This window comes from Nanorana parkeri, unplaced genomic scaffold (genome assembly GCF_000935625.1).
Source record: "Nanorana parkeri isolate BGI_ZX_2015 unplaced genomic scaffold, ASM93562v1 scaffold287, whole genome shotgun sequence".
Classification (NCBI taxonomy): Eukaryota; Metazoa; Chordata; class Amphibia; order Anura; family Dicroglossidae; genus Nanorana; species Nanorana parkeri.
The window spans coordinates 432,603-448,172 of NW_017306555.1; the positions used below are offsets into that span (position 1 = coordinate 432,603).

The 15,570-nt window shown below is 40.2% G+C and overlaps 1 protein-coding gene across 6 annotated transcripts in view; it reads right to left on the bottom strand.

Annotated features, from left to right (window-relative positions):
- Positions 1–15,570, bottom strand: part of SAMD11 (sterile alpha motif domain containing 11) — a 162,812-nt gene that overhangs the window by 54,501 nt on the left and 92,741 nt on the right. For all 6 annotated transcript variants that reach the window (XR_001941295.1, XM_018557513.1, XM_018557512.1 and 3 more), the window contains exon 5: positions 8,687–8,799. Coding sequence is in view for 5 of the 6 variants with exons in the window: in XM_018557513.1 (XP_018413015.1) it covers positions 8,687–8,799 (113 nt within the window). In the remaining variant the exon portion in view is untranslated. The remainder of the gene's footprint in view (positions 1–8,686; positions 8,800–15,570) is intronic.

The following is a 15,570-nucleotide window of genomic DNA, read 5'->3' on the forward strand; positions in this document are numbered from 1 at the left end:
ATATATATATATGCGATTATATATATTAAACAAGTTCATCTCATATATTTATGTATATTATATATTGATATGTACATATACAAGACCACAGCAATCAAACAATCATAGCTAACCTATGCATCAGTAACATCATTTACAGGACATTACCAGAGTGGCACGAGTTCCTCAGTGCGGGCAGCAATGGAGCCGTGGTTAAAGAGACAGGTCTGTGCAAACACAGAGCCATAAGAAAGAGGACATGTGTTATCAGAGGAGGGCAGGTGCAATGTCCATCTCTCTCCACTCTGGGCTGGGCAAATTAGCTAAAGTGGATGGCCAGGATTGTGCTTGTTTACAGAGACACCTGGAGCCGCTTAAAGAATCTTCTAAATCTGTGTTTAATGTGCAAACCTGCAGCTTTCTGGCCTGCCTTTGTCAGGAAGCCTGGGCTGCCTCATCCCTTTGTATGTCTTCTCCAATTAAGATTAAAGTGAGCCGTGTGCTCAGCTCATCCCTCTCTCTCCAGATAAAACCTCTGAGCTCCAGCCAGCACTGCACCTAGAGTCTTATCACCTGCTAATCTCATCCTTCCTAAAGATAACAGGCAAACTGCTCACACAACTTTTCCCTGGTGTTATCTACTACATCCTCAGCACAGAGGGAAGCAGAAGAAATGCTCAGCCTACTTCAGGCTGGAAGCATACAAATGTGTAGAAGTTTGAAGAACTAATTAGAAAAGCTAACTTCTTGTCAGAACACAAATAATGCCAGACGAGCCCACTTCCAACCAATTCTACATCTGGTTAACGAGGTGGAGCACAGTGCTGTCACTTGGGCTCTAAATTCCAAGCAGTGAATGGAGCTGAACACAAAGCCCATGATACAACCCAAACTGTAGGAACTATAGAATTTCTATTGATAGTCACATCCTGGTCTTATTATTCATATAAAATATGACTTGAAAAGGTTTATTTAGGATATGAGATGAGAAATGACACACTGGTTAGATATACAACTGTTTGCAATTGACTTACTGAATCATTAAGACTGCAAAAACATCAGTGTAGACTAGCTTGATACAGTTTGCAGTGAAAGAAGTTTCAATGGATCCAGTTGGACATGTGAGGGCTTTCTGCTACACTCCAGGTTCATACAGCATTGGTACTTTCACGTAGATAGAGAAGATGACATGCTCTAGAAACCCCAACATTAACAGCACTGTTCATACATATTCCAATCATCCAGCATTAGATAAGATGAGTTTTTGAGAGTATGCATTTCAAACCTTTACAATACAGTCCAGTAGGTGAAGATTGATATAACATCTTCTGATTCCGCCCAATTTACTGATATCGGTGACTTGTGGGCATTTTGTATCGTTGTTAAACAAGCTTGTTTGAGAGTCATTAAGTCTTTTACATAGTCATAATAATATAATACTCTTATATTTCAAGCTCTGAACAAATAATAGAACAAAGATCTTTCTGGTGGAGTCTCCAGCCCATCAGTCCTGGAGTAATATAACCCATCAACATCTACCATTAGCTTTCTAATTATAACATCAATGTTGAATGTATTATTCACTAAAAAAAACAAGAACACAACTTTTACACTCTTTTATATAAAACAAAACAGCAGTTTGGTCTTCAATTTTGTTATGTTTTCCACTTGGCAGAGGTTTCATGGATCATCCATTGTAACAAGGCTGCTAAATAGCTCCAAGGGCAGCACCACTTGGAGTTGCTTGACTTTATTCGGCCTAATGCAGGCCAATCTCTGTAACCCACCCACATCCCATACTGAAAAGCAACAGATTTCCTAAGACAGGTTGCAGCCTCAGCTAACATGCAATTGGTAGGTTTCAGAGTGGGGAGGTGTCCGCCAATCAACAGTGATTATCAACAAATGGACAATGGAAAACATCTTTAATGAATCTAAAGACCAAACTGCTAAGCCATATATATATAGGTGTAGGTGTACACTCTTACAAAATAGACGTGCCTTTATATTTACTCTAGGCCTGTAAAACTTTGTATTTCTTTATTATAAGCTTTATATTAATATACTGTATCTATATAAGCATATATAGAACGCACACTGAAGCATACTGAACGCACATATTTATGAAACTGGCCAACCTCTTACGTGATGAGCCACTATTATCGCCCAGAGCGTACAAGAAGTCACACCATATCCATTATAAAAGGTAGTTATTATAATCCTGTACCCTAGAAGGTAATAAAGGACGTCAACCAAATCCTGAATTAAAGCCATCTAGGTATTATCTATAGTCACAGATGCTTAAGTCCTATTAGGGACCAACTGCCTTATCTTTCTTTTGCTGTCTATGACAGAAGTCCACAATCTTTTGTAAGAAACAGTGCGAAATCAGTGTGCAAATACTCAGGGTCCAAATTTGTCATAATTCCGGAATCCCAAAAATATAAAGCCTCCACTAAAATCCAGTGGAATCAATGATATAGCTGATAATATAGCTCCAAAAATAGTTTCCAGGGCCCCACCTGTGGCACACGCTTGTGTTATGGACTATAACTTATAAACATATTTCGTATGATAGACACACATTTTGGCAGATGTAATTCATTTAAGATAGTAACTTTTAACTTAGAACTAAGGCTTGTAAGTCAAACGGAAATATATTGGGATACTTCATTGGGAACTGCAGTTTTAGCTGATATACACACTAGGGGTGTTCAGACTCCAAGTACTGTACTCGGTACAAGTACAAGTACTTTTCCATCTCCAAGACTAGACTAGAGGAAGAACCCAAAAGTTAGGAGGCAGCTGTCATTTGTAAGCAGCACACGGAGCTCCTGGGATTTGTGCATCCGTTTTAATGTATGATTTTTTAAAAAATAAATAAATATAAGGGAGCACCGATACCATTTTTGCAAGTACAATTACTGATACTTGCCCAAGTACTCACAGATACAAGTACTGATACATTTTTGTTTATTGTCATGTGACAGTTCTTCTAATACAATACAGACTAATGATTTCAGGACAGTGGTGGAGCACCCGAGCTAGGTCCCAGCTGGAACCGCTGCAACCCTGGTAGTTCTCGTGAAAATGCCAAGTATCAGCACTGGTATCTGAACATCCCTAAATACCATACACCAGTCTTGTACCTATACCATTTTGTTATCTTTGGTTCTATTACTTTTGCTATAGTCTGTCCTGAAAGAGCCCTAAGTCAGAAGAAAAAAAACCCTCCTTGATACTTCCATGTTTTCAGGTGTGCAATGCTGTCTAATAGGAAAGCCCAGCACTAGTTGTATTCTTATTGACTGAAGCTCAATACTGCACTAGGTCTACTAGGAGGGCAAGAGGGGTTGTTTCATTAAAGCTTAACAGCTACAGCTTGGCCCAATGTAAGTGTATATTTTATACCTGGAAGGGCCACAGGAATCCTGTAAAACACTGTAGAATCTGGCTCTACTACAGTGGTTTACAGCGATCTTCCAGGTCCTGCACTGCTGAACAAAGTGACTTCCCCTTTGCTGTTAAAACAGAAAGGGTCGCTCACTCGGCACAGCAGCCATTCAGTGAGAGACTAGTCATTTTATAAATACATACTAGGTGTTCTCTGATTGGAGGAGGAGCAGTGCCATGAATTCACTGGGTGGGTGAATACTTCCTAATATCTGGGCCATGTATTTCTTTCTCCCGCTCTCTGTTTGGTGCATTACTAGTCACATTTAAACCTCCAATGCTAGTTTAAGTTTAACTAGCAGTCTTCAGAATCTTTTTGACCTGACAAATTGAACAAGTATGAAGCCAGTGAAGGCAGAACCTTTTATATATGCATACTTGTTCTGAGTCAGTGTCTTAGCATTTTGAATCAGAGTGGCAGCCCATTTGCTTTTCTCATGACATGTTTAAGATCCTGCAATCAGAGCCATTCCAATAAAGTGTAAGCTCTGCAGAACCGTTGAGGAGCATCAGCAGTTTGGCTCTTTGTTCTTTTATAGCTGTGTCGGAGGTAAAATGAATAATATCAGCCAGTCCATGGCATCTGAATAGGAAGGGGATACACATCTCAATCACCCTCCGGCTCTCATGCTGGCTCCAAGACAGATCAATATAGCAATTAGATGTTATCAGCTTGTGCTGCTTCTCCTGCTTCCCTCTAGCCTTGCTCCCTTCCCCCACTAAAAACTCACAGCTTTTATGCCCGCTCCGTACAGCCCTAATGTAATGTCACACGGATATCTGGGTTTAAGACCTCTGTGCGACTTTGTGAAGCAATCCAGAGAGAACCGATATTAGGAAAGGAAAAATAAAATGCAGAGCATGCTTGAACTCCCACATCTATACTGTCAGTATCTGAACCATGCCTGCATGTTAACCTATACACTACCAGTGCTGGCTATGAACAAAGAAAGTGGAAGACTAGAACAGTGCTCAACACTGCAATTTTGAATGGTTTCCATATGACTATACAAAAATATATACATATAGTATATTGCATTGAGAAATAATTATCTTATTTTCCAGCAACAGTCCCTTTTTTTCAGTTGAGATATAATGCTATAGAACCTCAATGCATGGACTGTAAGGAGTTGGCATAGGACACTCTTAAACAACAATAAGGTTAGTATCCAAATATTTAGGGTTACGTTGATGTTAGGTTATGGTTAGAAATATATTGTCTTAGGTTTAGGTCATGTTTGCGTGAAGCATGTCCCATGGTTTGGTTACAGATTAGTAAGCTGAAATATTGAGGATAGGTAAAAAGGTGAGGGGTTCACTCAGAGTTAGGTTTATGTCCGGGCAGACAAGACACAAATGAATACAGCACTGTATTCATTAATATGTACATCCTTAATGTATTTTTTTTTTTTTTTAGCATGTAATTTTTATTGGAAAAAAAACAAACTTCTGCATACATACAGAACGCATAAATAATAGTGTCGCGTAAAAGAATATTATTTTTTATGGCTGGCGGTAGGGATCTGATAGGCGTGTGTAAGATACCTGATAGGGACCAAGGGTATACTAGACTCTTCTCCAGGTCCGAGTTAGTGAAAAATGAGGTGTCGTTAATCCAGTCTCTAACATGTCTGAATAAGCACGCTAGGTTATACATCCGTACATCTGGTATATTAGCTCCCAATGATTTCGAGGGGAGTTGGAGTCTCCGCAGAGCTATACGTGGGCGTTTTCCCCTCCATATGAATTTGGAGAAGGCCGTATGTAGCGTGCGAACATCTTTATGCTTAAGTAAGACAGGGATGGTCTGCATAGGGTATAATAGGCGTGCAAAGCTGATCATCTTGATTAGCTGACATCTACCCAGTAGCGAGAGGGGAAGATCACGCCAAGAGTGAAGCTCCTGGGTGATCTTGTGAATTAGCGGATGGAAGTTTAGGTGGTATAGCTCCGTGGCTTTGGAAGAGAGGTGTATACCCAAGTATGTCACCGCATGTTGTTGAAGTTTGATAGAGAAGCGTGGAGGCCAGCTGGATTTGTCTAAGGGGGAATGGGAGGGCTTAATGTATTTTTAAAGTGAAGTGGTGTAAGTATCTGAATGTGATCTGATATCAGCCTCTTGCAATCCACTGTGCAGCAGAACTCAAGCTGGGTAAGGAAGAAGCAGCACAAGCAGGCAATCAATTGTGCTGCAATGCAAGGACTACGGTCTCATAGGAGAAGAGAGCAGAGTGGCAGAAGGATGAATTTATCCATCTGCAGCTTTTCTTTTTGAGTGTTATTGAATTGCAGCAGAGAAAAATTTGGTACTCTACCTTGAAAGACAGGGCTGTGCTTATAGCAGAGCTGTGCACATTTCAGGACTTGATGAACAGAAATACAAATCGTTTGGCTGGTAAAACAGCTCCCTTATATGTATTTCATCTGTGTATTGTTTTCCTAGAATTCAGCTTTAAGGTTAGGAGTAGGATTGGGTTACGTGGTAAGGTCAGGTTAAGTGTTAATGTTCAGGGCTAAGTTAAATGTAAGGGGAGGTTATGTGTCAAATGTATGGACAAGTTAAGTGGCAAGATGGTGGTCAATGTAGGGTCAATTGTCAGTCATGTTAATGGTTAGAGAGAGGTGTTATATTGGCAGCATGGCTTGACGTATTTCTATTTTAACCCCTACTCTGATACCAGCTGGGCCACAAAAGAGGGACTGATACATCTAAGCACAGGTTTACTTTAAGGTTAACAAAAGCCATGTCAAGTGGGATTCCTGGACAGAAAGATGTGAAGCGGTATACTGATTCTCAATGTTAAGTGTAAGACCAGAGTTAAGCAAACTCCAGCCCTCCAGATGTGGTAGAAACTACCAATCCCATCATGCATTTGGCACTGGGAGTCATGCCTGTGGCCATCAGAGTCTTGCAATGCCTAATGGGATTTGTAGTCGCACCACAGCTGGAGGGCTGGAGTTTGCCTATCCCTGACTTAGACTAATATACAGTATTTAGCTAAGCCAATACCAAACAAAACCATAGGTTTCTAAATATATTTACTTTTTTTTCGAAAAGCTGCAGTTAAGCTTTAGTGTTTTTTGTTTTTAATAAATATATTTTTCTTATAGATGAATGCTGGCTTTATCAGAAATGTTTTAAAACCATATAGGCTGTAGATAAAGGCTGGAATTTAAAGGCATGAATTGCAATAACATCCATTCTAAAACCATCATTTTTATATCCTACTCTACCATTTCCACTGGACATCGAGCTGTGTTGACAAATGCACAGATACATTTCAGCAGTAGTGTGCAGCACCTGAAGTGGCTTCTACTGGGAGGTGGACGGAACGGTTAATATTGAGTCAGTCTGTGTATTAATTACATCAATCTATCACACAGAAGCTGCAGCCTCAGCAGTTTAAATTAGGTCAAGCTGCCTTGACACCAGATAGGGATGTGAGATCTTGCAAAGTGGGGTTCACGTTAAAACAAAGGAAGATCTGACCCTGGCCCTGGGAATACAGTGGCTTCCATCAAGAGCCGAAAAGACTTAAGGTGCATGTGTCTACCCACAGAGCATGTAGACATTAGCTTTACACAATAATCAGCTATAGTTCGCATCCCATTATCCTGATGACTTTGTTCAGAACACCTTCTACATAATACAGTTTTACACAATGACATCACAAGATCTGACTAAGGTCCACAGTAACCCAAAGTAATGTTTAATAGATATCTCCCAATGGAGATGCGTGTTCCAATAACAACTATCTCGGAGAGGATCTTCCAATGGTGATACATGTTCCAATAACAATTTTCTACGAGCGGACCTTGCAATGGGAATACATGTTCCAATGACAACTGTCTAGGAGGGGATTTCCCTCACTTTAGAGAGATTATCTCTAATTTCCTGGTGTGTCTATAGGACAATAAATAAGGAAAGTCTCCCCAATGAGACACAGTTGGTAATAAACCTGACAGGAGGTTTGAACATTCACTACTCTGTCCAAAATTTACAAAAATACTTTGGTCTTAGATAAACTTTGTTTCACTACCTATATACTGCTAGTGAGTAAGTATTACACTGTCCTGTCATCCTTCTATGCTTATATTGTCTACCCTTTTCTTATCTATAACCCTACATAGTACTGTACTCCCATCCCAAGAGATTATTTTGGCCTTTCCCCCATAGGTAACAGATTGTGCACCACCCCAAGCCAGGTAAATCGTAACATTGCACTACAAGAATTATCATGGCATCTTGATCTATGATAATCTTGCTGTCTATGGTCAAAAGGAAGACTTCAAAGCATAAGACCTTTTCCGACTGTACCCACTTTTTACTGCATTAGATTCCGCTTAGTTAATCACTACCACTACAGAATTATGCCTCGCATCATATCAGGCTGCAGCATATGGCCCTAATCCGCTGATAGTCACAAATGAAAAGCATCTGAACTTTTAGGAAGAACATTGGACACTTACTTCCTTGTGGTTTTCCACAATATATTATGTTTGGAGTTAATTAAATTAATAAAATAATTTGCTAACATAGTTACAAACTAGCACACTGAAAGTGGAACTGAACTGAAGACGATAAGATTTTCTGTTGTAGGGAACATGTAGAAATGTAAATTGTGTCCAAATAGTACTCTGAATCATTTACCTTCTGTTTAAATTCCTCCTATAGAAATAGCACTGATGTAACAGTGCAAAGGTATTGGGTCTACAACCTCATAACTGTATGACTGCTGTTTGAGAGGCACTGCTGTCTCTGACTGCTAGTCTCAAGAGATTTGGAGTGAGATGTGGTGGTGTCACTACTGTGCTGCTCACTGTTCTCCTTGCTGGAGAGGGAGTTGTACCTGAGGACCTGCAGCAATGATCTTCCTGCTTCGTTCATTCAGCAAATCTGCCTTCTCCACCTCTCCAGCAGCTCTGATATGAAGAAACAAAGCCATGTTCCTTTATCAGTATGGCCAACTCCACAAAGAGACACATGACATGATAAATCAGTAAATAAAGATCAGCTGCAGAGAGACCTGACAATGCTGGTGACTAGTCCTTTTCCCTCTGCTTTTCTTTTTTGGGAACAATTTCCACAGTTCATGCATTCTTTAACACTTGACATGCACTAGAAATGTGATAACTGAAATCTGATTGACTGATTTCAGTAACATTGACAGTTTTCTTTACAAATACTAAATGCAAGAGCTTTGGCGTAAGGAAGAGGTCATAGGTAAAGGTCCAAGGGCAAGGGAATCCTTACCTGCTGATGTAAAGCTAAGATGATGACTGCTTCTCTTACTCTGGTTCTCGGGCATTACGAGTTGGTGGCTCTGATGAAGGCTGGTGATGATGCTGGATAGGTCGCTCTCACGGCTGCAATAAAAGAAAATAATACCAAGAATCATTGTCTTGTTTTATTCCATAAAGGAAACATATGTTCATATGACTGAATGTTTAGCGTGTATACCAGTACTATAATAAAAGGGAAAAAGTGTGGCATGTTTGTTTCAGAAACAGTAGACAGTCTTGTGTTGTACATAGTTGTCCTCTACAAGCTAGTCAACTAATCAAAGAACAAAAGCTGGTAGAATATAAAGCCCAAATTTGTGCATGGGGTACATGTTATGGATATTTCATAAAAGCATCCCCCAACAATTGCCAAACTACATGACCCATGGTTCATACATAAAATTATTCATTTTAGATTTAACATCAATCAATTTAATCCAAATTAAACAGAACTGTGGCAAGACTAGGGACGGAATCCCCCGTGGGGAGATTTCCCCTCACTTCCTGTCCAAAGGATATTATTATTATTATACAGGATTTATATAGCGCCAACAGTTTGCGCAGCGCTTTTCAATATAAGGAAGACTTTACAAGCACAATACAATTCAAGACAAGATGGTAATCAATCTAAAAGGTAGAAAGTAAGTGATTTCCTTCCCAAAGTGAGAGCAAATGCTATCTTAGACAGTTGTCATCATAACAGGTATCCCCTTTTGAAAATATACCCTCTACTATTGTTCCAGTGACAACCCAAAAATGTTAGATTTCCCTCACTTTTTGTGACTGCATTTACTACTACAAGTAGTGAGGGTGGTTCTCCCCAATGGGCTCTCAGACCGAAATCCTACAGGTTCTATCTCTTTCCCACTCTAGCAAAAAACTACAAAAGGCTACTTTCACATCAAACCTAGAGCACCACTACAGCAGGCAGAAACAAATCATTAGCAATCTTTGAAAGGCACATGCTAAACACTTGGTAATCTGTTACTGGATGTGTAGATTGTGTATGTTTTCACTTGTGTTTGTTTGAGTTTCTGCTCCATTTTCCTCAACCTATCTAAAAAAAATGATAATCCTACATTAGCTTGTTTCTGCTTGGGCTAGAAACAAGCCTAGGATACCTAAGCTCTTCCAGTAATCAATCATAAAGACTCAAATTGTATATAATGCTCCAGTTTCCACATGGAAAAGTTTGTGAATGGATCACAATCCAAGAAAATGCCTTGGTCAGCATTCATTGTAAAGCAGAGACAGTCCAACTAAGGAGCCTAAGATCGTTACAGTGATAGTACAACTTCAGCAGAGCAATTAGTCTGTAAGCTTCACTATGGCAGGACCTGATGTGGCTGGGACATCACCTTCTGCAAAACACTGCTAATTATGCTACTAATTTATACATTACTCAAATAAATGTATTACTAACAGGATAATCTGCTGCCTAAATTTATCGTTTACCCTCAATGCAAGATAGAAAATCACAAAAAAATAGCAAGGCAATAAATGAGGATTTTTTAATAAGCCTTCGACTTGATATAGTATGCTGAGATGTACCACAATGTATTTTTCATTTATATAAAATGTAGCAGGATGCAGAAGTGAATATTTTCATGTGTAATTTTGCCAAAATAACAGCAAGTTAACCAGAGGTTGTAACAAAAAACTGGCAGAAACACAGCCCTAGCTTATATATTTATATAATAAAAATAGTATATGTACAACAAAATAATGTGTCCCATAGCCACTTCTATGAAAACATACACGGCGTGTTAGATTGAAACGTTGTTACACCTCATTAAATAATAGGCATATGCTGACACAATGTAACGGTATCTCCTGTCATTTAAGGCTCCTCCCTGCCACATGTGCGCAGTGCAAACCTCATAATCCCAGCATGGTTGAAGATGGGAAGTAAATTTAATGAGCACCAATTAAAACTGGCAAGGAACAACTTCTGCCTATTGCTCTGAGATCACTGGACTGAGAGTGCTAAATCATTATTATTTCTGTGGGGTTATCAAGCATGACAAGGAGAATCATTCCCCTTCCAATAATTACACAGCTAATATTTCATGGAAAGGGGCGCAGGGAAGAGCCTCTCATCCCCTTCGTAGTGTAAAGTCTTGAATTCTTTTCTAGCCACCAATTGTTTATGGTAAAATGCTCAACAATCTTCTACTAGAATGGATAAGTGAGCTGAGGATGCACAGAGCAGCAAGTTGATAGTTGTGGAAGAACGTGATTGTTAAACGCTGGCTCAGATATGTAGAACATAGATTAGTCTTACATCTGCAAAGCTAGATCAGTCTCGCTGCCTTTTATAGTATAAACATAAGAGAACCACTTGTAGTGTGATCCATTATTATAAAAATACATTCTCATATTTAATGGAAAGTTCTCACCACAGTTCCCTCCCTCACCCCAGAAGCCTCCAGCCGCAGTCTCTTCTCGGACCCTCACCCTAGTTCGCAGTGGTGAAGCTTTCACTGCCCTACAACTAGTATGTTGGTGGGCATGGGGGGGGGGCTTTGAGTATGGCTGCTTCCATCACAGGTCTGTCAGTTAATTAAATACAGTGATGACAAAATCACTTTGAGGTACTGAAAAACTTGAAAACTTGATATAGGCAGCGAGCAAACAAAAAAGGAGAAATTCTTCACAACAAAATCAGTAGCATTGGGGGAAATAATTATTCTTCCAGCCAAATAGATATATATGGCATTCAAAAGTTGCTGAAAGCTTTTGAGTAAAGAATAATTACCAAAAAATACAAAAATCTTAAATATCTGCCATATGTTAAAAGCAATCATTTATAGTAAAAGGAATATGTTTCAGGCTCTAAAAGCACTGCGTGGTGGTTGAGAGAGCAGGCGGAAAAGCTTTTGCTGAAATGACCATATAAGGTCATCAAATTCTAAGAGCACTAGGGTCTGCCGCCCATAACTACCTGGCTGATGAATGTTAAAAGAAATATTTAAAACATAAACAAAACATAAAAGGCTAACAATACACCCATCTCAAGACACAGAGTTACTCACTTGATCTGAGACCCCCATCTCTGCCTCGGCAACACACAGCACATGGTCTGCATGGAAAGAGTGGGATGCAGATTAACTGGACTAAGTACAGAACTGTTCTCAGGCCCCCTGAACATGGACCTTGTGAGCTACACCACGGTCAGACAGTGCCCTTTAAATCACCTATCCGCCTGCTGAGCCCCCACCATTTTGCACACAGAATCCCTCCAGCACCATGGCCAGCTGCCCCCAGCAGTGTGACTGCAAAAGGGCTTATCTGCTCCTAAGACCCCCGTAGTAATTGGATCAGGCTGTCTCCACATCAACGTCTTTTTTGGTTAGTCTGGCTACAGATTTCTGGGGGATAAAGTAACTTTAATGGCTCGATATGATCTCTTTCTTTTCTCACCCCACCCCAATCACACACCTGCTTTTTAAAATGTGCATCCACACACATCTTTCTTTTAAATAATGCTCAGGCCAATTGTGCCCACATCTAGACTAATAGGAGGAAAAGGGGGGGTATAGACAGTGCCCAACACTTTAATCCCCCTTGGGTGTGATCCTCTCTCAGCGCTGCCAAAGTACACTGTATTATGTAAATATTGCTGGTTTGTAAGCAGTTTATGAGGTGATTACCAGTTCTGTGTGTGTTTAATCTCACGGATCGCAGAGGGGAAGACTGGTCCAGAGGACAAACGGAGATTAATGTTACCTTCAGCACATAGATTCAAGGGAGGAGGGGAGACTGCAATGTATCCTTATGGGATGTGTAAGCGCGAGCATGCACAAATAGAGTTATTACTGGCTTGTATAACTGCCAGGCACGCAGTACTAAAACTTAATTGCTGGCTTCTGTGGCTGGGACTGATCATGTCCAACACACATTTACACAGGGCTCTCTAGGCCAATCTCTCATATAGAAAGCCATACAGCCAAATATGAATGCCATGCTACTGGTTAATATTGTGCTAATCCCAGTTTAGGTTTAAGTATATCAGGGCAATGCATGCCTTAGGCCCCATTCACACCAGGGCGGTTGTGGATCAGCGAGGGTTTCCGCGTTGATTTCAAAAGGGAGGTTTGGGGAGTTTTTAATTGCGTTTCAGCGCTGAAACGCAATTAAAAACGCCCCAAACCACATTGAACAGTGCGGTTCCATTGAAAGCTGTATGTAACCCGCACCTGTATGGATCAGCTGGTCAAAAAAGGGTCAGGGAGCAATTTGGGCGGGGGCGGTTCCGATCGCACAGAGTCGCGCGGTCGCATGAACGGTCCACACAGCAATGTATGGAATCGTTCAGGTCGGCGGATCTGTGCGGCCGAACCGCCCCCATGTGAACGGGGCCTTAATGTTCAACAATTTACATAACACTTCCACTTACGGATATAGACTGCATACTATGGGGTTGATTTACTAAAGGCAAATAGGCTGTAAACTTTGCAAGGGAATTTGCACTTTGCAGGGTTTCCCTTAGGTTGGTGAATGTGATTATTTTTCCCTTTGAATAGCCAATCATGTGCAAGGAAAGAAAAAACTGTCAGGGTTATTCACAAAAGGGTGAAGGGTTTGGAGAAGGTAGGATAAGTGAACAATTCTCCAAGTTCAGCTATGTTGTCCTAGATTTTTCACTTCTCCTACCTTCTCCAAACTCTTCACCCTCTTGTGAATAACCCTGTGTATTTTGCTTGCACATGATTGGGTGATGGAAGTTGGAGGATCTTCACCTCATTCAATAAACTATGGGGTAACTTCCCCTGCAAAGTACAAATTCCCTTGCAAAGTCAGCAGCCTATTTGGCTTTAGTAAATCAACCCCTATGAATCCAAGATGAAAAAAGGTAAGTTTAACTTGTATACTTTTTTTTATCTTTTATTACAGGGCCTATGTAAAGCAACTGGGAGCCACTGCAAGTGGGACTGATCCTAGCTGTCATTTTCCTAATGGGAGTTAGAAACATAACTGCTCAGCTTTTGTATTTTTAAGTCAGTCTGACTAGCGGAGGTGACCCTGCATGGCCCTTAAACATTCACCACTGCTTCTACTAGTGCCTTTTCAATTGAGTCGGATTTAGGAACATTTTGGTGTGCTCAAACAGCAAAAGTATAGGTAACTTTCAGTAAAAACCAAGTCAAAGCGATCACTAGATCCAAAGATACAGGCAGCCAAAGTCATATGCACATTGTCATTAAGCCTGATCATATAAATCTGCACATTTACCAACTGGTCATTGGGGCTGCCCATTAAATTAAACAAAAAGGCTTGGGAGGTAGGAGTAATGTCCAGCATTTTCAGGATTTACAAGAGTCAAGCTATGCATATGAATTTACCTCTGCATCTACTGGTTGCTTTAACACATGATTTTAGCTTGCGATAACCTCTGTTTGTCATTTTTTTTTCTTCGCAATATGTTCCCTTTAAATTGCCCATTTATCTGACAAGTCCACTTTAAATTGATTCAAACACTGAATTATGTTCATTCATTCCACAATCAATACAAAATGGAACAAAATAAAAGAGTATGCATAAATAAAAACCTGTTGCATGCAAACAGCAGAAGCAACAATTCTAAAAGCTGCACCAATGGCAATGTCAACTCAAAACTAGTTCCGGGCTAAAAGTCTTCAATAATAGGGCAGTGAAAAGAGCAGGACGTTACCCAGAGAAATTGTACTTTCATCTTCTTAGAGCATCAGTTCTCATTTATAAACTATGCTTGTTGATTGGTTACAATGGACTACCATAGGGTTGGGAAGATCGCGGGACATATCATTTGATATAACCTAACAAAAATTATTGTTAGTACAAAACTTTTTACAAACAGTTCCAATGGAGCTTTTAAACCACATACTAGCTCTTTAACATCATACTCTAGAATGATCGGAAAGAAAGATCCTACGTTTACAGCATTGGCTCTATTCTCTTCTTAGTTTTCATTGACTCTATTCTCTTCTTAGTTTAACATTTTGATGAATGAGAGGCTGGTGTGTGGCAGGACACATTCTATCTCTCTACAGTCCCATGACTGGCCAAGAAGTGCATTATAAAACTGGGGCGAGGCTTGGAAGGAAATGGATGTTATTTATGGGTACAAAACACATCCAACATAATATTGACAAAACAAAGGCGACGTGCACGGAACACCATTAATATAATTCACTTCATTTGTAAGCATATTTAGATAAGGAGGGGGACCAACCCCTGATATAAGTGATTTCGATGAATTTGCATGAAATTTGAGAGTATGTTGAGTATGAGCAATCACAGAGCAAATGTAGTCACTTGATTCCCTCTTGTTCTCCTCTGTAAACCAGTGCAGTGGTGCATTCATAGTATATACTAAACAGTGTGTCCAACAAGTAGAAATAAAAATGAAGGTCAATTTAAAGGTTGATTACAAATGAACAAGCAAATATTGACCATTCAAAAACAAACATAAAATCTTTGCGTATGGGAAAATGTATAGACTTTCGCCGACAATGCACAAGTTATAGCTCCTTGGTCATTCTTTAAATATATATTTATAAAATGTGATAAAAAAGCTGGAGGAAATCAAACAATAACACATTCTCCAGAGCTTCAAGAGATAAGCACGGTGGAGCCTATCTGTGTTGGCAGCAGGTGGGTTAAGAAGGGATTGTTCAGCAAGGCTTTCCAAGCTACCAGCAGCCTCTACAATGTTGTCAGCTTCATAATCCTGCTTCCCGCCTGATGCACTCTGCGCAAGACCCTGCCGTAGGCTGCAACAAGAGGCTGATACCTCCTAATGAGCTCCCGTCACCTCTCCCCACTTCCTATCCCCCCCTGCCCACCCTTTCCGCTCACAAACTCACGTCCCAC